Source organism: Asparagus officinalis, chromosome 5, assembly GCF_001876935.1.
Source record: "Asparagus officinalis chromosome 5, Aspof.V1, whole genome shotgun sequence".
NCBI lineage: Eukaryota > Viridiplantae > Streptophyta > Magnoliopsida > Asparagales > Asparagaceae > Asparagus > Asparagus officinalis.
Genome location: NC_033798.1, coordinates 19184320 through 19208266, shown reverse-complemented (window position 1 = coordinate 19208266; position 23947 = coordinate 19184320). Strand labels below are relative to the sequence as shown.

Below are 23947 nucleotides of genomic sequence, written 5' to 3'. Positions count from 1 at the left end.
ATTGTTTCTCGACTGATACTTGAACTTTGTGGCTTTTTAACTCACATTTATCGGTCGTATAGATCTGACTTAGTGACAAAGAGGAGATAAACGTGCTATATTAATCATACAACAAGCAAATTACATTAACGCGCCATCAATGATCACATGACAACCAGCAGCAGCTTTTATACAGTTGCAACCTTACTCTTCATCAGAGATGACAAGCCAAAATTTGTCACCGAGCGATAACCAGCCAACCATGCGTTTTCGTTTAGCATTGGATAGAATCGTATGCCAACAGACATTCCAACCGGCTGCTGGTCACTACCAGGCTTCCTCAGCTACCGGTCCTCATGTAACCATAACCTTGTATTTAAAAAAGGAAGAAATAAAAAAAAATGTACTTTTCATCTCATAATCATGTTGGCTCATATTATTATCAACTACTTTTATTTTGCCAAACTAACATGTACGTCTACCTATAATACACAATCTAGAAAATTTCACAGATGACCCGTCTATACAATTTATATCCATATTTTTCTGGCAATTGAATTGCAAACAAACATAAAGTTTGCAGATACATCGCAAATAAATTAAGGAATTTATGTGCGAAGCATGTGGAATAAACCAAGGTGTACGCATTGTAGTTGTTTTCATGTAATTGTTTAAACATGCTATTAATCACCAAAAAAATCAATAATAAAACAATATAGAAACTGAAATAACAAAGATATTAGGGTAGCTTGAATGGTGGATATGGCACGTTCCCTCCAACTCATTGGAAGGTTAGATGGAGAGGGACAGCGGGTGCTCAAAATCACAGTCTGAATTCGGCCAAACTAGTATTATCTAAGTACAGAAACCTGTCTTTCTCTGTGAGAATGTTTTATAAGATAGACGATTCTCCATCGGAATAACATCTCTACTTGTTATCTACTCGTCTCAGCTAATATTTAATTTGAGTGAACTAGTTGGGAAATATTTTTTTCTCAGCATTATATAATATATTGTGATAACGAAGAGTGGGGGGGAGAGAGATGACGATGATGAAGGCGAAGGTGAAGGGACCGGTGGTAGTTACCGGAGCCGGTGGTTACGTTGGTTCGTGGCTGGTGATGAAGCTCCTTCAACAAGGCTATACTGTCAGGGCCACCGTTAGAGACCCAAGTATATTAATCTCTCTTTAAAATGTTGTATAATTAAGGATTAACGGGGCAAATACACTGTTCATGCTATAGGACTTGGCCGCTTATTATTACTAATTTTTTTTAATTCGCGATCACACCCCTTGATGTCCATATGAAGATATTTCTGACATCAATGTATTGTGAAAAGAACCCCCAGTCTCTTGTGGGTACTAAACATAATATTTGCCCTCCTTTTATGTTATAGATAATATCTTTGAGATGTGTGTCTTGATATGTACCACATCACAACACAAATCTCAAAGCAAATATAATGGATAAAGAAGTTGGTGGACTAATATTGTTACTATCCGCTTAAGTGTACACAAGAGTTTTACTCCAGACAACAATAATATAACCCTATTTAGACATGAGGAGGTTTAAGCGGCTAAGCATCCACATAATAGTTAGTACAAGAGGATATATCTGCAATAGCTCTGTGGTCTTTAAGAGTAAAGGTCATGCTTTGATCTTCAATCTGAGACTTTTAAACTAAAAGTTGTAGGCTGGTTTTTGCAGCAAACATGAAGAAGGTGAAGCCATTGTTGGACCTTCCAGGAGCAGAAGCAAATCTTAGCCTATGGAAAGCAGATTTAAATGATGAAGGGAGCTTTGATGCTGCCATCAGTGGATGCACCGGAGTGTTCCATGTTGCCACTCCTATGGATTTTGAGTCCAAGGACCCAGAAGTAAGTTGCAAACTTTTACAATGTTCCTTTTTCAAATATGTATTTTGTCTCCTGGGATTTAATTTTAAAATGTAGCCCTAATTTCTAATTACTCTGCAAATATATGTCAAGCAATGTACGAAATTGAATCCGTATTGAGTTTTAAGACATTAGATTATGTCTAGTTTAGGTCATACAAATGAATGTTCTTCATTTGTTCCATCTCAGGAATATTTCAGGAAAAAGTCATATATGGCTTGCTTGAATTTAGCAGCAGTCTGGCAGAGTGGTTATGCTCATGCCATATCCTTCCAAATCTTAAGTATAAACTGATGATTTTAAGTTGATAATAAACTTTAGATTTCACTATCATTCAACTTTTAAGAACCATCACATGAAATGGTTGATTGCATACAAGCCCTCTTCAGTATGGGGGTTACCCACTCATTGTCTCTAAATTAATGATTATCAAAACTTAAACCCAGCTGATGTGCAAACGTCATTCCCTCCAATGTGTAGCGTGTATGTTCAACACCTACGATAGAACAAGAGGGTCTCTTTATAATGTGTCAATATATCAGCAGATCTCTTTGCAACCTACTGATGTTACATGAGACTCACGTCTACAATAGAATAAGAGGTCTCTTCATAATGTATCAATATATCAACAGAATCTCTTTGCAGCCTACTGATGTTACATGAGACTCACGTGTAGGGGTGCATTCGTTCAGGATACAGCTCGGATATGATGCTTACCATATCCATATCCGCTTACCCATCTCAGTTACAGATACGGATGCATCTCAGTAAGGAAAATTCATATCCATATCCGCTAATAAAATCGGATACGGTTAAAGATATAAATGCGGATATATAAGCGGATATGCATGCGGATACAAAACGGATATGAGAAAACTAGATAGTATTGAGAAAAACATAGTTCATGTGATACAAAAGAAGTCGTTAATATGTTTCTTATAACTGAAAAGCTAAGATTAAACATCTTGATCATCAAAATTAATCACAAATCCATAATCTATGAATCGAAACTGTCGTAAGAGTATGACTAATATGTATTCAGATGTTTTGGATACGGATACAGATATTTCACTACAAAAACATATCTGTAACCATATCCTATCGGTTATAGATTTGAATAACCACATCTGTATCCTAACAGATACGGTTACGAATATTTCCTCGAATATGGATACGGTTTAGCACCCCTACTCACGTGACAACTAGAGATAGTAGGCAGATAACTCTATTTCGCAATAAGGGGGATCAAAATGCTAACAAAATTTTTAAGCGGTGAATAGTTGCTAAATTCCTTTAGTATATAGATGAATCCATAATTAGCCCTGTATAAAAATATACTTAACAAGTGATAAATTATCATGGTATTGAAGCTCATTTCCATAAGTGCATGGTGCTCACTAACTCTATAATCCCTTCCCATATTTCACCATTTTGAAGGCTAGACACACATGTAACGCATTTTGAGATCATGAATGCAGAGTGAAGTGATAAAGCCTGCAGTAAAGGGAGTGTTAGGCATCATGAGATCATGCAAGAGAGCCGGTACAGTGCAACGTGTCATCTTCACGTCATCTGCCGGAACCGTTAATGTGGAAGAACATCAGAAACCAGAGTACGATGAGAACACATGGAGTGATATCGAGTTCTGCAGGAACATCAAGATGACAGGATGGGTATGCTTTCTAATAAACACTCCTTTACGCCCTACAATTATGCTGTTTCTCATAAAGCCTACAATCTTGCTCTGCAGATGTATTTTGTGTCAAAAACTCTCGCAGAGAAAGCTGCATGGGATTACGCAAGAGAGAACGACATTGATCTAGTCACCATCATACCAACATTGGTGGTGGGTCCTTTCATCTCCTCAACTATGCCACCGAGTATGGTCACTGCATTATCATTGATAACAGGTATTATCCTTGATCTCCACCAATAGTCCTTTTCTTCTTCCTAATATACTAAGAGCTAAACATATCCTCACTGATTGCTTATACAATGGATGTATGGCAGGAAATGAAGCCCACTATTCAATAATTAAGCAAATCCAGCTTGTTCACTTGGATGACTTATGCGATGCTCACATTTTCCTCCTGAACCATCCCAGAGCAAAAGGGAGATACATATGCTCTTCCCATGATGCCACTATTCATGATCTAGCAAAGATCATCAGAGATAATTATCCACAATATCACATCCCCCAAAAGTAAGAACCCTAACTATAACTCAGAACGTTCAAATTTTCATAAGAGGGAGAAATGAATATATTTACACAAATTATGATGTAGGATTGAAGGCATTGAAGATAAAATTCAACCAGTGCACTTCTCTTCGAAGAAGCTCTTACAACTCGGTTTCAAGTACAAGTACAGTATGAAGGAAATGTTTGATGAAGCAATCAAGTCATGCATAAAGAAGAATCTCATTCCCATGAAGACAGCAGAGGCACTCCCTGGAAATGGCAAACTGGAAGTGACTGGAGAGCAACTTAAGTGAGTAAACCTATTGTGACTGGAACAGAGGAGAAAGTTCCTATTGCTACACACTAGGGATTTAAAGAGCCATAGAATTACTTTATGGCGACAATATAGTTTCTGTTTAATTCCAGAGGAGTTACTATTGTGTGGATTGTGAATTTATTTATGTGTGGATTTTGTTCTTATGTTTATTTAAATAAAAGGATGAATGTGGAGGATCTTTCACGAGGTTCTGTATGCAATATATACAGACTGGAGTTTGCTAAATCCTATTGTCTATGAAAATTTTGTTATTTAAGTATTATCCAACATTATGAATATGTATTTTTGTTATTAAATTTCAGATGCATGACAAATGAAATGACGGAAACTTACTTTGACCTGTCTTTGCTTGAAAAGAAACTCTATACTCATTCCACAGGCCTCCTAGTTTGATTCTCAGACCATTACTAATTGGTGCTCCCAAATGGAAGAATTGAATATTACATTTACAGATTTGCAAAAGAATAGTTATTATAAAGGCACAATTAAACATGATCAGTTTAAAATCATAACGCATACCAGATGGTAATTAACATCCATGTTATACGTTATCTGTTATCTTTCTTCCGAATTGAATCTGTTCCAAGCGTCCTGCATCAGCAGCAGATTGAAATTATAATTACCAACTTTGATCGAATGATAATTTTTCCAAATCCATTACCAGTTCCAGTAAAATCATGAGAAAAGAATTAACATGAAATGAAAAAGATGTTTGTGCTCCCAGAATTTGCAGCTTCTAGGTATTACTTCTATATCCTATTAAACAAAAAAGAGGAGAATATTGCATTCAAGTTTTAAACACAACAGATAATGTCAAACAAATTTACGCTTCAATGTATTCTGCATGTAACTTTTGGAATAAATCATACAGTTTTTATTATAGTATGCCTTGAAAAAGTAAGTATAAAAATTAATTTTCCATAAGCAAATTTATCAATAAATGTGAAGTTGTCACGTAAGTAAAATAACAAATAGTTTCTTTGAGAAAATATTTGAAGGAAAAAAAATCCATGTAACTCAACGGTCTGTAGACAACGACACGAGTGTTGTAATCCAACACAGACACTGGATGTTGGACACGGAAATTTTCTGAAATGTAGAAAAAACGCATGACTATAAGTATAACTTTCATATGAATGTATGTATGTTCGACTCCTATAAATACCTGTATAAATAGAAGAACCTAATTTTAGTATAATATCTATAAAATAATCAGCTTTCACATAAAGGGGACAACATACTCCATTATATTTAATTGCTACTGCAACTAGAAGTTCGGAAGTGTCGAACACATATCATGTCAAATGTGTCGGACATGCCCATTCTTTTATTGGGAGAAGTGTCCTACATATCATATCCTGTGTAAAGTAAGAGAAAAAAGTAAACGAGAGAAAAAAATTCAGCTTCAGCCAAATTTTCAGATATTGATCATGTTGTATCCCATCTGCTTGGAGAACAAGAATCTCCTGTGTACGATTTTGTGATTTAAAATTGCACCACAACGCTATTTAGGTTTGGTTACTTATCTACTATGAAGCACGGACACGGACACGGCGACACAGACACGACACAGACACTGACACGGACACGGCAAAACCCAAAAAAATAGGACACGACGACACGGCTAAATTTTTTTAATATTATTATTATATATAGATTAATATTGAATTAAATTCCTATCATGCTTTGGGAATGAGTGAAATTCCACAAAGCAAATCATACGTTCCTGCTAATTCATAGCCTAATATGATCGGTCATGCTTTCAAGACATAAACTGCCCAATCAATAGGTTTGCTTTGCCTTTAACACTACTATGTACAATAGAAAATGCCTCTTTTGTCCAGTCACACATACTAACCAACTCAAAGATTTGACTTGTCAACAACCAATATTAAAACCAAAAAGAGGCATTCATAACATTTATTAGTTTGCATTGATCAAAAAAAAATTCTAGACGCACAGACTTAATAACAGTTAGTTTTATATTAGTTTACATTGTAGAAAATGGTCTAATAAAAAAAGAGCATGCATATGTGAACAAGTCCAGTCTTAATAACATTTATTCTTTGTATGGGAACTTAAAATATGAGCTGATTCCATTAATACAGCAGAAAAAATGAAGAAGAAAAAAAGAAAACCGAGAAAAAAGGTCAAAAACTCACATTTATTCTTTGTATGGGAACTCAAAACATGAGCTGGATCCATTAATACAGCAGAAAAAATGAAGAAAAAAAAAGAAAACCAAGAAAAAAGGTCACTCACACATTTATTCTTTGCATGGGAACTCAAAATATGAACTGGCTCCATTAATAGAGCAGAAACAATGAAGAAATAAAAAGAAAACAAAAAAGAACCGATGCCTCTGAGAGAGAGAGAAACCAGGGGAAGAGGAGATGTGAGAGAGAGAAGAGAGGGAGAGAGAAAAGCAGCCGAAAAAAAAGAAAACAAAAAAAGGTCAAAAAACTTACAAACAGCCGATGCCTCTGGGTGGTCGCCGACTCGCCGCCTCTGGGTGGTCTCCGATTCGCCGCCGCGGTTGAGATGGGGGAAACAACTGATGCCCTAGGATGAGAGAAGAGAGGGAGAGAGAGAAGCAGCCGCCACTCGCCGGATGAGAGAAAAGAGAGGTATCGGTCTTTGCTTTTAGGTTTTATTTCGAAACGGGTTCACAAACAGTGGGTTTTCAAACCCAATAATCGCTTCGTAACCCTCAGTCGGCGTGTCGAGAAAGAATCAGAAAAAATGGCGTGTCGACGGCGTGTTGACGGCGTGTCGACGGCGTTCACCGTGTCGAGGGTGTTGACCACGTGTCCGACGCGTGTCGAACGCGTGTCGAACGCGTGTCCGCGTCCGACACGCGTCGGAGACGGACTCGGCGGCAGATTTGGAGAGTCGGTGCTTCATAGCTTATCTATAGACAATAAGCTCTTTTTATTTTCTGTAGAATCTAACACGATCATGATTAATTGCATAGGTAAATGAACAATTTTTCAAAATAGGCCGATTTAGTTTTTTATTTTTCAAAATCGACCGTTTTTTTTATTTATCAAAATCGACCCGGTTTTGTGATTAGCAGGCTAATCACTATCCTAAATAGTCGGGGTTGCCAACCCCGACTAATTAGGACATTAATTTTTAGGGTTTAAGGCCGTTAATTAGGGTTTAACACCCTCCTAAATAGTCGGGGTTGGCAACCCCGACTATTTAGGATAGTGATTAACCTGCTAATCACAAAACCGGGTCGATTTTGATAAATAAAAAAATAAACGGTCGATTTTGAAAAATAAAAAGTTAAATCAGCCTGTTTTGAAAAATTATTCTAGGTAAATACAAGTATGATGTGGAAGTGAAATCTTTCTAAAAAAGAAATAACAAAGAAGAAAACCTGCTGGAGGTACAATAATTTTTTGACTGCCAACTGGGAGGCTAGAGATTTGACACCTGGCAGACTAGAGAAAATATGGAAGACTTTCCAAAAGACGAATGGTAAAGAAAGGGGCAAAATGCCTCGTGTAGAGCTTTTTCCATTTCACTACCCAATCCATCAGACAACATTGTTGTCCATCATTATAACCTCTTTCAGGCACCTTCTGTTGATTAAACAAAAATGAACCGCTAACCTCCTTCTCGAAACTACTTTCACATGGCCTATTGATATTCTTAAGGATCACATTGTTGCATAGTCATATTAGCCCTTTCACCATCCCCCTGTGATATAGAAAATTAGATGAACTATATTTTTAGTTATCAATGCATCCCCATGGTTCGGCTTTGTTTTCCTCATATAAACTTATGATCTGGACTTACGGTTCTTGTTCCTTGGCAGGCATAATGTTGCCTCAAAGACCCAAAAAAGCCTCTGAATCACATTGCACGTCATGAGGAGCTTACAAACAATTTCCAGTAACTGTTTGTATTTTCAGTAACTGTTTGCACACAGGGGAGGACCCAGGTGGGGGCCAAGGGGGCCTTGGCCCCACCTTGGCCAATCAAAAATAAGAGAGTTATAGTGAAAGCCTTTGCATGAAATTGGGGGATTAACCAATTATCTAAACCATAGTTTAGATGATGGGGGCGAAAGTATAAAAGTCTTTGCACTAAAAGTGAAACTATCGTAAGTTTCTTGTAGTGAACATGAACTCTCCTGAGTTTTTTTTTTCTTACGATCAACTTGATAACTACATCTATTATGTAGCTACTCATCATGATTTCTGTTGAAATTCAAGGGATCAGTAAACTTGCTAAGAAATTTGTTGGACGGATCTTATATCTTTAGGTGTCCAAATTGGTGAAGTTGACACAAATCTTGCCGGTTACAATGGCAAATGTTGAAAGAGCATTTTTGACAATGAAAATTATTTAAACTGACCTTTGAAATAGAACGGTAAATAAGTATATAATGATTGGTGCCTTATATTAAAAAGATATATTTTGTGTTGTTGATGAGTGAGAATAAAATTGTTGTAACCACTATATTCTAATTTGAAATTTCATTTCGAAAGTCTTGTTATGTGATGTTTAGCTAGCAATGAATCATGAAAAAAGTTTCACATATTATCATGTTTAGCTATTAAATTTTTTTTGTACAGGGATTGAACAGTCCTACAAAGAGATCCTTGCCATGCGTACTGGACAGGCTTATGGTGGGATAATATCTAAATGAAACAAAAATATGAAGGTTTATAACTCAATCCTTGCAAAAGAAAGTTATACAGTTTCATTCATATTTCAATCAGTCTCCAAAATTACGTGGCTTATGCTAAGAGTACGAGGCAATGAATTAATATTTTTCAATATGAGAACATATTATTCTACAGAACGAGTATCTCAGGTATCACTTTGGTAGCTAAATAAATAATACATTGAACATCTTCTAGTAATTCTCACTTATCTTCCCTGTCTTAAATATATGATATTTACTAACTTCTTACGAACTCAATTACTTAACTACTATCACTTTGAGAACTATATTTTGCATTCCAGTTTCTATAGGGGAACTTTGTGCTCCAAAGGTACCAACATCAAATCTCACTAAGAAACTATTGATGCTTATATTACCACGTTAAAGGTACGGATTATACAACAAAAGACCTTGACCCCAAATATTTGATCAGCTAGATGAATTCATTCTCTCCATTCACCTTTGTTAACGGACATCTAATTAATGAAACAGGTATGAAATTCTTTGTTACCTCTCACTCTGTATTACATTGGATCTACCCCTTGTCCTTGTCAATCCATCAACTTATCATCTAGATGTAAGGAGAAATCCAAACGTTTTTGTTTAACTTTTAAATAGCCATTATTTTCACCAACACAGAAGGATAGATCTATACAAAAAAGAAAACACCAGTACTCCCTTATATCTCAAAAATAAACTTCTTACACAAGTGCACTCTAGCATCATATTTACCCCCTCTGAAATTTGATGTTAATTATTAATCCCATTTGCAAAGGATTTCATGTAACAAGAAATGTAATTAAATTAAATTTGACAAAAAATACCTTTACATAATAGTCCAGTGTAGCTGTGTTGGTAATATAAATGAAAACATACCTTAAGAAGATCAAACACTTTCTCGCAGATGTACTTCTGTTGAATGCTAGCACCTCTTTGCTGCAATTTGTCAGGATGCACACACAGAGTAGCCTTCCTATAAGCTTTTTTAACAGCAACGGCAGTAATAACATCCGTTAAAGGTACTGGCTGCCAACCACTTTCAGGGCCAAGGATCTGCCAATTACATTAAAAATGGAAAGTTGTCAGCAATATATGCTCATGAGTTCTTACAGTTATAACTATCATCTCATTGACATTTATGCACCCAGACGCAAATTGCAATAAGTTGCCTAAAAAGAGAAAAAAGGAAAATCTTTGCAAGCCCTAAATCCAGTTTTTATCATAAGTTAATAGAACATAGCAAGTGAAGAGTTGACGGAATATACATCGATAAAAATGAATAAGGAACTGAATTCTGAATGTATGAAGCAATTTAAAACAATGGCTAATCGACATGACCAAGCATGTGTGGCTAAAGAAAAAAAGTTAACCTAGATAACACTGTATAACTTTCATTTCAAGGTTTACTGACTGAAATTTAACATACAAGATAGAAATGTAAAAGTATTTCGCGTACAAGTGTAGACACTCAATCATAATATGATTTTTCTTATATCTTAATAATTTGGTTTGAAAGCATTATATCAATGAATAAATTTGTTAAACATAAAAAAGAAACCCTTTACGTTTAACACAGGTGGGTCAATTACACTAAAACATTAAGAAACAGTTAGATCACACATTAAGTATTAACAAACAAATAGGTCAATTCCATAAGCTAAGAATGCACCAAACTTGTTAGAAGTCACATCAGAGAATAAACAATCCACACGTCAGTGTCAGGCAATTTTAGCATACAACAAGCTGGCTTTTCTATTCAACTAAACCCCAAAAGTTCCAACAGAGAACATGGGTGAAGGCCTTTGGTTTACACAAGGGATAAAATTGTTTGACTCACTTTATCATTAAATAATTGAAGTAAACACTAATATAAAGCAAGGGACCAGAATAACTTAACTTAAACCTAATTAAGTTGAAAAGGAAAGAAAAAATGAATACGTATTGCAAAGTCGATAGCAATGCTCTCAGATTCCCTTCTTTCCCAGTGGACCACCTCTTTACATCAGCATCCAATGATTCTGCCAACCTCTGCAACCACAGGTTGATCAGGATAAGAGAAGGAGAGTTACGTATATTTTACATTTCTATAACAAAATTATCTTACGTTTCTCTCTGCTTGCTCTCTTTGAGCTAGCACATCGCGCAAATTCTTTTCTGCAAGAGCTTTTGCCTGAAAGGAAACTGCAAGTGATTAGAAAAGTTCTAAACGAGCAATTCACCCAAAACTAGTATTAAAAAAACTCCTACAAACATATAAAGCATGTAGAGTTAAGGAAGTTAAGGAATACCGCACGCTCGACAGTCCGCTGATGCCTCTCCAGCCTTGCTTTACACCTTAAAGGAGACTCAACTTCACCTACATAAAACTGATTGCCTTTAGTTTCAAATAGTAAAAAAGAAAAGAGTTATGAGAACATTCATGAATTCTCTTACAAGATTTAATAGTGCATCCGTGACTTGCCTAAAAATATAAAAAAATAAATAGCAAATCAAATATACCATGAGCAGAAGAATCTGAACACTTTTTTGAGCTGCAGGAAGGTCCTGCAGTCTGCAATCTTACATCACGTAGAACATCCTGCAGGATGCATCATTATGTATGAGCACAAAGTGCAGAGAGTTAAGAAGTCGCTATATGTAACTACAGTTATGTTTTATCACTTACAGAAGAATTGGTCTTTAGCCTTATCCCATTATCTGCCTTATCACTTACCTTGAAATAGTCACCAGTTTCATTGTGTTTCATGCTCTTGTCTCGAGAAGTAGGATTGAGTCTCTCTGCACGTTGGCGTGCATCAGCAGCAGCTCTCTCAGCAAGTGCTTTTTCTACAGCACGCTCTCGAGCCTCTGCTGTTGCTCGCTCAACTGCTGCACGCTCTGCCCTCAATTTAGCCTCCTTTAATGCTTTTTCAACTAATGATTTCTCCAAAGCTTCAGCAGAAGCTTTCTCTGCTTTTACCCTTGTTTCTGCAATTGCTCTTTGTCGAGCTTCAGTAGTAACCCTCTCCACAGCAATCCTTTCTGCCCACTCCCGGGCTCGTTCATGTGTTTCACGTGTCGCCCTTTCGAAAGCAATCTTTCCCTTTCCCTTTCTTTCTCTTCCTCTAATTTTCTTGCTTGTTCTTTCTCATGTTCTCTTTCTCTTTGTTTTGTTTGTTCATTTGCCATTTTTTCTCTTTTCTGCATATCAGAATTAGAGTTCTCCGCCACTACAGTTTGCAGAGTTTCTACAGGATCATGAGATGAACTCCATGGCTTCTGGCAGACTTCTGCATCTCCTAGATTCTCATTTTCAACCCTAGATCCTTCTTGGACATCTCCTATATTCTTGTATTCAGCCCTCTGAAGGACTTCTTGAGCAGGATCAACTTGGATGTGTGCTCTCTCTGCACCGAGCACCCCACTGTCTTCTTCATACTTTTCATTTTCACTCTTTATGTGCTCATCTCCCAAAGCTTCTCGCTCTACAGAATCCTCCACCACTGGTGACGATTGATCCACATTCTGTTTCTTCTCATTCTGCTGAAGCTCCAGCTGAGTTTCTTGATCTACACTATTTTCCACAGACGAGTTCAATTTGACCATATTATCCTTTTGAGCCACTTTATTCATCAATATATTTTCCTTTGGCATGCATGACCCTTCAGCCCCATCCAATTTTATGCTCTCTGGACAATAACTATCTGAAATCGTGTCTTCTAGTTTACATTCAGTTTGTTGATAACAGGATTCCTGCTTATCATTTCCCCTTACATATTCAGAAGGTTCATCTCGATGAGCCACTTCCTCCTCTGCTTCCATCACACAGTTTACGGAGGCACCTCCCTTTTCATTTACAATTTCATGTTGTACACCTAACCTGCAGAAGATTTCTGGCTTCTCCACAATTACATGTGATGCAGAAGTATCACAAGTTCCACTCAGTTTCTTCTCCGTGTCAACAAGGACACAGCCCTCTTCTGCATCATACACTTGAATATTTTCTTCTTCATCATGATAAACCTCCCCAAATTTAAAAGCGTTGTCAGGAGATATTGCATTCATTTGACTTTCTCCAGAAGAAGACTCCTCACCAGCATTTGACTTACTTAGATCCTCTCTATTGGTAAGGAAATCTTGAGGCAGTTGTAGCTTCTTATGAACATTTCGGTGATGAGAACTAGAAAAGACTTCTGGTTTGATTTCTTTCACTATACATGTTTCGAGAACTATTTCAGGAGTATTTCTGCTTTCCACCTTTTGATCAATATTAGAGCCTTTTGAATTGTTACCAATCGCATTGCTCTGAATAGTTTCATCAGTTTTCTGCAGCATTACTGTCCTATTAATCTCATTGGCTAGTCCATCCTTTTCAGTATAGTTTTCCATGTCTTCATTGACTTTTACAGTCGTCTCTGGTTTCTTCTCATCAAACTCCTGCCTGGAGGCCTCTTTGATTGCTCGGAACTTTTTCTCATTGTTTATCAGCTCATAGAATTGCTCCTCAGTTTTCCATTCCCCAGATACCCCTTCTGATTTATAGCCCACATGAGATGAATTAAATCCATTCTCTTCCCTTGAGTGGTGATCAGCTATAACATGTCTCTCCTTTTCATTGTGATTTGGTGCTGTTTTGGCGGCTTTTATGAATTTTTGCATGTCAGCCTGAGTATATTCTTTCATTCCTTTGTCTGCTGTTTGCAAGGGTTTCTTCACCATCATATCCTTCAAATCTATTCCTTCTACAGAAGCTTTAACCTCTATCCTTTCAGCATAATTAGCACCTTCTTTGTGCCCCAGCTTATGACTCTGAAGATTATCTCGCTTTCTCTCCATTAATTCCTTTGCACTCTTTAATCTAGCCTGGGCTTGCTCCATTGCCTCTTTCATAGCAGCAGCAGAAGCTGCAGCAGCTGAACTAGCATCAATCTCCACATCAAGGAAACAAGAGGAACCGTCCTTAGCAACCCCCTGAACACCATGGTTTTTGGAAGCACCAACCCTGTAGCGTATTTGATGACTCCTAATATTTTCTTGCTTACTAACTAATTTGGGAGGCGCTCTTGAAGGCGGTGGAACTTTAGATGGTCGTGTTCGGAGATTGATGTCAGACACACTTACATATGGAACATCAGAATGAGGCATATCGCCACTAGATGCAGAATAATTGCTAGAAAACCGTGAATGATGCTTCAAGTTCACAGGATCATCTTCAGGTGCAGTATGCCCAGAGCTATATTCTTTGTGATGTGTTCCCCAATCAGCTCCATGACTCTTTGCATTATCAGTAGGAGAGGTGGGTGGAACTACGTTTTGTTCTAAATCACCTGATCGCCCATTATGGTTTACATTAGAAAGGAGATCCTTGGTTTGGGTGTTTGGAGAAGTGTTGCTTTTTACATCCTGTGAGAGACATGAATTAATCATATGGGTATACTCAGGAACAACATGAAGTTCAGTTATGTGTATCTTCCCATTAATTACATCATCCACACTACCACGGCTTGTTCTATGATACAGCATACTGTATTGCTTTGGGCCATCATCCAAATGATCCGAACTTGATAAAAACTTATTCTCATTTGAACAACCCACATGATCATTAGTGGCAACTTCAGGTGAGATGTCTGAAACTTCTGCATGCTGGCCAAACATTACATCTGTACGGATTCTGTATCAAGAAAATGACAAACATTCAACAGAAGTTCTTATATGCAAAATCAGCAAGTTTTGCAGTAACTTCCACATGGAATTCAGAAAGACTGTATGTGTGTGTGGAAATAATGGTTATGAAATGACGACTCATTTTGCTAAATGAGCTACCAAGAAATAGTCATGTGTTGAGGCCCACCTTGCTACTTACATCAAAAGGCGTGAACCTCATCACTCTATCTCTTGGTAGCTCATTTCGCATAATAAGCCGCCAACTCATACCCATCATTCCCTATGTATGTATGTATGTGTGTGCGCGTGTGTATGAGAGTAAAGCTCCTATAAAATTAAGTGTATAGGAGCTTGTTGTCCACCAACTTTTTAGCCTTTGATTTTGCTTTGAGATTCGTGCTAGACACGAAGGGTGTCTTTGAGATGTGTGCGTTGATTTGTATCACATGCTAGCACAAATCTCAAAGAAAAATCAAAGAAATAAAAATTTAGTGGACAATGGTTCCTATCCACTTAAGTTTATAGGAGCCTTACAATATATAGAGGTGATCTTATGTCAACTTAAGTGGACACCAAGCCTTTGTCCACCAAAGTTTCTATCCACTCATTTATATATATAAAAAGACACTAGCTGAAAATGAGGCACCTCATATACTGACTAAAATTTCACGTTAAGAAAAGATGGAACATCTCTAAAATCAGCTTTCATTTAAGCAAAACAAGACGAATTCAACTGGATATAGACGGCATGACAGAGTTAGAAAATGAAGCATAGCAAAATAATGACTGTCACCATAAGGAACAACCTATTCTTCTAAAAAGCAGTTGCAAGACTGCCTCACCAAACAGAACAACTATTTGAATTTAACAATGAACCCAGTTCCATGAGAAAAGCCATTAAGAATTTGAGTGGATCAGAACTAACTTGAGTTAAAAGATGGAGGAACAATGTAAGACATGACTAAACTACCCTTATTAGACTAGCCAAATTACCCTCCAATTCACAATTAGATGCTCAACTTACCCCTTAAGTTTATATTCAGAAATACTTTTGGTATATCCGTAAGTTCTCTTTAGTTCATCTATTTCTTAAAGATTTAAATAAACTACCTTGTTGTACTTATGAGTTTTTATGATATAAGACCCCTAGAGCTTTTTATTTCAATATTAGAACCTCAAATATTGGTATTTCTAGTTAAGACCCTAAAATACTTTTAAAGTTGTTTTAACAAGGACACCATGGAGGATTACCATCCAAATTTTTTATCTAAGCATGGTTAGCTCTTAACCATGTAGAGTAAAATACAACAATAGTAACCCTTGGAAACCCAAAATGATTCCTCTACCTTTGTTCCTTCTCCTTCTCTATGTTTCTCAGTCTATCTCTATTTTCCTCTCAAATCTCAAACCCTAATAGACTTTAAGAACCAAAATGATTCCTCTACCTTTGTTCCTTCTCCTTCTCTATGTTTCCCAATCTATCTTTATTTTCCTCTCAAATCTCAAACCCTAAAAGACTTTAAGAACCAAAAAGAAAAGAAGTAGATCATAGGAGAAAGATGAAGAGAGAGAGAGAGAGAGAGAGAGAGAGAGAGTGTGTGTGTGTATGTGTGTGAGGTTGGAGAAGAACACAACCCTATTTAAAATATTTAAAATCCTCTAAAATGGTCAGTTAAAACAAATTTCCCTAACATTTACATAGCAATTTAACAAATTAAAGTTAAAAACTAACCATGGGGTCTTTTGCTTGAAGGACCCGGAGGTCTAATGTACAAATATCAAGATTTAGGGGGTATAATAAAGAAATAAAGAAGATTCGGAGGTCTTATATCATAAAAACCCTATACTCATTAGATTTGATCAGGTGGTCTAGAGTTTGGATCTTTCAATTGGACTCTCCTCTCTCACTAAACCTTCACTCCTTCCATCTCTGACAATGGCTTGGGTTTTTGATAGTTGACAATGGTTGTCTCACCGCACTTCCATCCTTGTCCAAGGCAAGCAGCACATCAACGTATCCAGCACCAACTTTGTTGTCCTCACCCAAGACAAAGACCTACACAGACATCATCAAGGGTACCACCATCTCGTTGGCTGCCAGCATGGTGGCAGCCCCATCCCTCTCATCTTTATTATTATTATTTATTTTCTTTTATATTTGAAATTTTCAGATTTGTTTGTGTTTCTTATGGGGGTAAAGACGAGGGTAATATACAAAGCATGTAGTTTAAAAGCATACAGTTTAATCACAAGCAAAGAAGCTAATCACTTTCAAGTCATACAGTTTAAAATGCATGACTGAAATTAAAATATGAAATCTAGTACAATAAAATGGGAGAAATTAAGAAAATAAGCTGATAACAAGGGCAACCCTCCCATTGAAACAACTTGAGTTCTCCATCTCTTCTCGTTATCCTTAAAGCAACACCTCATTTTCGACAGAAATGCCCCCTTCACTTAAACCCCAAAGGACTTTAGGTGATTAAACTATGCACTTCAGAAACCTCAAGCACACGAGAGAGACATCTGTGAAGCGTATGTTTAGAGGAACAGGAAGAGTACATGGCAAAGTACTTACAGTTTCATCAGATTCCTAGAATGACAAAAAAAATGAAATTGGACAAACCACCTTTTGTCTGAAAACACCAAATGTTTGACCTGGAGAGTTTAGGAGGATTATGCATTGTAAATTAAGGATAGATTGAAAGGCCACCGAGAAAATCACAAACTTAGAATGAGCTCTTACAAATCAAGCGAAAAACATTATTGAGTCAATAGCCCAAAAGCCCAAGAGTAGTGAGCAATCCCCCTCTCTTGATCTTTAAGACTACCAAAAGAGAATAACAAACACCCTATGTTACAGCCAAAGCCAGGAAGATTTAACTTGACGATTCAGCCTTACCCAATTATCAAACGTCAAATTAGGTACCAGAGCAATGCACTTTCATTACAATAGCTTGCACCGGTCTTAAAAGCAAGGTTTTAAATGTTAGATATCGGGAAAATATAGGATGGCCAAAATTCATATTGAATTGCAGATATCGGGATATATCAGGGATATGTGGTAAATATCGGAATGCTATAACGAATGTTTTCATATATAGTATAATTAATAATGTACTAAAATGTAATCTTTACATACTTACGGAAATGCAAGCATACAAAATGTAAAAATATATGTTTAAGATCACTAATCAGCCTTGTAAAACAAATAAAAGTACAAATATGGTCTAATTTTTTAGGCGAAAATGTCATTTGATATAATAGGAAAATTATGATACCTCACCCAAAAATTTCCAAATGCGGTATATTATTTTGCGACAAGTCATATAAAGCATATATCAGCCAACATATTGGCTGATATCTCGATCGTATCCGGGATATATCGCCCGAAGTACCCAAAAAGCATAAAGGATATTTAAAGATCATATCGGTTGCGACAAGCCCTGTAAAAGGATATATCAGGGGATATATCGGGTCATGTCGGGATATTTAAAATAGTGGTTGAAAGTGAACTAAAAAAAACCTTTAGCTTTCATTTGGTAAGGTTTAATGATGAGGAATTTAAGCAAACACATTAATAATCTGACATGTGTCATGTGTAATAGTACAATAACCCCTTTTGATGTGTAATAGTATTGTTGAAACTCGCTTGAACATAAATAACCCCTTTCGTTATTGTATGTCCGTGTTCATGTGAATTAATATGTTCATCCCTATGTGAACCAATTTTGGCATAGGTGTTTTCCTAGTTTATCATCGAGACATACAAATTAGAAATCATAAGGATATGGAAACATGATATCTACTTCATGTTCACACAAATCCTTTATGTTTTCATGCCTTCCTTGAGAAACTTTAGGAAGAGTGACCTCGCCTTTGTTTATATCTCAGGTTGAAGTAAAACATTATAATTTGTTTGTACCTATGGATAGGTCATCATTTTCACAAATTTAATGAGAAGCTCTTGTTTTCATTTATTTCACTCACCTTATTTGGAATCTATTTCTTGGAAGAAATGGCAGTTGTATTGTTTAGCTTAAAGTTATATCCTCAATGAAAGGAATATTTTTACAAAAAAAATTTATCAAATACCTCAAATCATTGTCGTGAAGGATCTAAAATACACGACTCAAGTTGAATCGTACCAACTTTTTTGAAAGAAAATCGAAGGATCGGTTAACATATGATAAGAGGTAAGACTCGTATTAACTTTTGAACTCCTCCGTATTGTTTTCTAAGAGGACGAATAGTCACCATATTCTTTAACGTGGTTATTTCTTAATCTGTCAAGGATTAGCAAACATTTTTAACTCGGGTGATATGGACAACCCAGCATGGATAACCTAGGTGGTATGCTGGCATCTTGGTGGGTCATACCGATAGTTGGAGTGACTGGGGTTGAGGCCAGATGGTCACCATTTTCTTTAACGTGGTTATTTCTTAATCTGTCAAGGATTAGCAAACATTTCAACCTGGGCAATATGAACAACCCAGCATGGATAACCCAGGTGGTATGCTGGCATCTTGGTGAGTCACACCGATAGTCAGAGTGATTGGAGTTGAGGCCAGGTGGTCACCATTTTCTTTAATGTGGTTATTTCTTAATTTGCCATGGATTAGTAAACATTTCAACCCGGGTGGTACAGATAACCCAGCATGGATAACCCAGGTGGTATGCTGGCATCTTAATGGGTCACACCAATAGTCGGAGTGACTAGGGTCGAGGCCCACTTGTTCACAGGAGACATGGGGGGATTAAGGTAGGACCCATGGATTCAAGGTTTATTTGGCTAGTTCTGTCAGGCTTTGGACGTTAGGTTTGGGCTAAGGGGCCCTATAGGTGACCATTCATGTGGTGGTGGGTCCCCCAGTAGTGGGGATACGGCTTCCTTGTAGTGGGTGTTGCTTGTGCTCGGGATCTTTCTTGATATCTGACAGGCCAATGGCCATGCCAAAGTTCCTTGTCACCAAAAAAAAGAAAAAACATTTCACTTGGTTTTAATCCTTATAAGCCGTCTAGTTGGGTTATCTAAATCTCTTAAACATTTGTGATGTTTGTATATAGTAAACTACGAAGGGTAAAAACTCACTTTTATTCACTGTCTATGTTTTTGCCTTTGGCCAGTTAAGGAGGGGTTATCTACCCTTAATCTCTCATTGAGCTCATTGCCAAATAACACCTCAAGTCTCAAACTTTAGTTTAGTACTTCTCCTAATTATTTCCACCATGCAATACAAACTTCATAAAGAACAATGTAGTTAAGAACTAGCTAGCTGTACAAAAGGAGGTCATCCCAAAAGATTTAGCCAAAAATAGCTAGAGATGTTCAATCTTTATAGGTTCCTAGGCTCTTTCGCTTTCCAGTATACTCAAATACTCAAATACAACTCCAACCAAAATTCAAAATCTAACTTTTGACAAAAGCTCACTTTTGTGCAAGTACCCCACTCTTCAAAATCCCATTTATTCCACTTTTCACTAACAAAAAAAACTTGTACCACAAGAAAAATCACCTAACACCCACCAAATCCAACTAACTGAAATCCTAAACAAAAACCAACATAAATAAAGGGAATTAAGAAGAGCAAGAAAATGAAGCAAACCTCCCATTCGAAGAAGCTGAGCTCTCACCCGTCGTCCTCTTCCCTTTGAACAACTCCTCGTAATCAACACCAAAATCTCCTCCGCTAAAACCCCCAAAAATCTCCGGGTAATCGATCAACTCGCCAACTCCCTCGAAATCCTCAGCCGGAGGCGGGAGATCAAGGAAGGGGATGGAGCAGGCGACCGAGATCCCTCCAAAGATCTCAGCATAGTCATTAGATTTGGAGGCGCATCTGAAGACGTCGCCGTAAGAGTGCTTCGCCGGNGGGGGGGAGAAGAGAGAGGGAGGGAGAGAGAGAGAGAGAGAGAGAGAGACCAGCTAGGGCCAAGTTCTCTTTTCAATTTCTCCCGAGCTCTGCTTCGGCGCTGATGGGACTGTGTCAGCGTCAGCTTTTGTTTCCTCTTTTTTCCTATTTATTTTTTACTTTTTAAATTATTATTTTAAAGGTGGGAAAATGTTTGTGGACTATTGGGTCACTGCTACGTTGGGTCCACGACTCCTATAGGGTCCCAGTATTAATATTTGCCAATTTTTTGCAGTTTCATTCATTTGGCTTTTTTTTAAAAGAATAAAGAAAAGGTAAATTTTCAGTTGATTGTTATTTTAATTAATTAAAGAGGGAATTTACTTTAAAATAGCGGAAAGAAGCTGGGGAGGAGTGGGAAAGAGACGTGGGACTGCTTTTGCTATTTTAAGTTCGGTTCCCAATCCATGACGTGCTAAATGGCTTAAAAGTACCCTATTGAGTTTCATAGTGTTTACGCTTTAAATACTTATAAGTAATAATATTTTAATATTTAAAATTGTAAAAAAAATAATACATTTAGTATCTTTTGATAGTTATCATAAAAATATTTCTAAGAACATATCCTAACAACTAACGAAAAGTATTAAAGTGATTCTATCTTGTAACTTAGAGTATTAAAATTAAAATGCCATTTTTTTATAACTTAGTGTATTAAAGTACTACTTTTTATAACTTAGAATATTTACATGTAAAAGTGGTGAAACAATAGAATATTTAAGTGTCGGTGTTTTACAATTTAAGATATTTAAGTGCTACCTTTTTATAACTTAGGGTATCAAAGTGCTATTTTTTACAACTTAAAATATTTAATTGTAAATATGGTTAAATAATAAGTTATTTAAGCGTCATTTAGTCCTGTTTCTTTAGATTTTTTTTTTTTTGTTTGGTTGTCTTGTTGCAGGGAACTTAAAATTTATAACTTCTTTTTTTCTTGGGATAATATAACATATTTCAATATCATTTGAATTTTAGACTTTTGTTATTGTGGGGTAACATACGAACACGTAAATAGGTTAGCACTAGGAGTGTACACGGTTCAGATATGGCTTGGATGTGACACTTGAAATGTCTATATCCACTTGCCAATCACGGATACAAATATGACTATGTATCGGTAAAGAATATTTATATTCATATCCGCTAAAGTTGGATGTGAATGTTGTATGTGGATAGAGTTTTGGCCCACTCGATACAAATTATCTTAATTTGTTATGATATTTAAATTCTTATACTATAAAGAGTTATAGTGGATTTAGAGATACAAATTATCTTAATTTGTTATGATATTTAAATTCTTATACTATAAAGAGTTATAGTGGATTTAGATAAGATCATATCTATGTATATGATATTTAAATTCTTATACTATAAAGAGTTATAGTGGATTTAGATAAGATCATATCTATGTAGTTTCCCCTGATGGATGGAAACTGTTTTAAGAAGTCTTTTCTTTTAAGAATTCTAGTTATAACAGAAGGGTCCTAACCTAGTCTATAAATACAGTCATAGTTCCTCCATCAGATTTAAGGCTTTTCAGTAAGGCATAGGCTAGAAACTCTTTATGTTTGCTCTATTTTATGTATTCTAACGGTGATCTAAATTTTGTTCTTTGTTTATGTATATACTTAGATTATCTCTACTTTCGATCTAATTTTCTAAGTTATAGGTCTATCTAGACAACAATGACTGGAGGTATCTTTCAGTTTACTTTATTTCTGTTGCGTGCTCTGTATTTATTTAGATTTCAATATCTAACATGTGGTATCAGAGCTAACTCTATCTATGTTGTTTAGTATATTTAAGATTTCATATCACATTAGTGGTTGCTAATATTTCCATGGTTTAAGTAAAAAAATTTATTTATTTCATCTAGCCTATGCGGTGATCTTATAACACAATAATCATGTTATATATCAAATCGAAACTAAAGCATGTTTAGTATCTGTGTTTGGGTGGAGAGTTGATCTCATTGAAGAATCAATTACAACTTTAAACGTTTACAATAAACTCGAACAAATAGCCTTTTTATAAGACTTTAAATTAAAAAAAATCATAACTTTCGTTCAAACTACACACAATAGTAGTTCTAACTCCTATTGCTTGTGCGGGATCGTTGTCCGTGCCGGGATTTATCCGTGGACAGCCTACGGATCAGATCCGGTTAGCAGAAGATTGATGATCAATGCTCTTACTTCACGAAGGAAGTAATCACAGCAGCGATAATCTCGACCAAGCGAGATTACGGCTCTTCTCTAGATTAAGACTAAGCTTAAATCCGGAGGAATAAGGGGGCAACAAGTCTCAGATCTCTCGAACTCTCTTTTTGTTAAGGAACTCTGCAAAGATCTGCTAACTCTTTAGAAATTTGTGTTCCACTCTCCAATTTGACAGCACTTCGCCCTCTTGATTTCCAGATCAGTAAAATAGATGCCCTAAGCTCATATTTATAGGGCTTCGGATGCGGGTATTTCGGATGAGAATGAGCGATTTGGCCTTATCTTCAGTTAATAACTGCCTAACTACATTTATGGATGATATTAAGTCAGTTGGGAACCCCTGGAATAGATAAATCCTGCGAAAACCGCTTAAAACTATCGAAAACACGTTTGGGGCTCGGGACTACGCTCGCCGTGCTTGTCACTGTGTCTACCGCGCGGCTGCCGTATGTTCACCATTAGGTGTTAATTCCTGCGTAACCGCCGTGCTCACCTTCCTGGTGAATTCCCACGCGTCAGCTGGGTTCACAAAATTACCTCCTTGTATAAATATCAACTACCAGGAAGTGAGGCCGTGCTCGTGTTTGGATAAAATAATCCAAAGGGATTCAAAGCTTCTTCAACATCTCCATCAAGCTTTAATGAATCCTTTGAATATTTAGAGCACACCGCGCCCAATTAAATGAGGTTGATATGCTTTAGCGAGAAGCTTGTGAAACACCTTCAATTTGACTACACCTTCCACTCATTCGTTATATTTCTAGCGCTTTCGCGTTCTGTTATCCTAGCGAGTGAGACCGATCTTTATCAGAAGACTACCTATTCATACCTCGAGTATTCCTGTATTCTCTTACGATCTTGTTTCGGCTGTATCATGGATTACCGTCTATCGGTGCGACTCGTTAGCTTGTTATGCTTAGCTGAGACTGTTGGTTGACGAACTGGCGAATGAATTGACGTGCCTGGGGGGTGCGCTGTGCACTCGCCCTCACCACTTTCATTCGCATTGACCGTCAAGATTCTTACACTACGCGAGATCATCTCATGGGAAGTAGCGGCATGCCCTTAATGAACAATTGTATCTCCTCTTGTTCCCTCT

At 36.8% G+C, this 23947-nt stretch overlaps 2 protein-coding genes across 2 annotated transcripts in view; one reads left to right on the top strand and one right to left on the bottom strand.

Annotated features, from left to right (window-relative positions):
- On the top strand, nt 890–4654 carry LOC109843175 (dihydroflavonol 4-reductase). Its single transcript, XM_020412107.1, has 6 exons — nt 890–1152; nt 1689–1858; nt 3355–3549; nt 3627–3786; nt 3887–4079; nt 4162–4654. The coding sequence occupies exons 1-6, from the start codon at nt 1023–1025 to the stop codon at nt 4367–4369; spliced, it is 1056 nt and encodes a 351-aa protein (XP_020267696.1). The 5' UTR covers nt 890–1022; the 3' UTR covers nt 4370–4654.
- The window catches only part of LOC109841593 (auxilin-like protein 1), a 29837-nt gene continuing 10667 nt past the window's right edge, over nt 4778–23947 (bottom strand). The window contains 9 exon segments of the mRNA XM_020410549.1: nt 4778–4983; nt 9950–10126; nt 11012–11101; nt 11178–11243; nt 11362–11429; nt 11573–11651; nt 11739–12148; nt 12151–14723; nt 20324–20643. Of these exon segments, the coding sequence (XP_020266138.1) occupies nt 4948–4983; nt 9950–10126; nt 11012–11101; nt 11178–11243; nt 11362–11429; nt 11573–11651; nt 11739–12148; nt 12151–14723; nt 20324–20643 (3819 nt within the window). The 3' untranslated portion in view covers nt 4778–4947.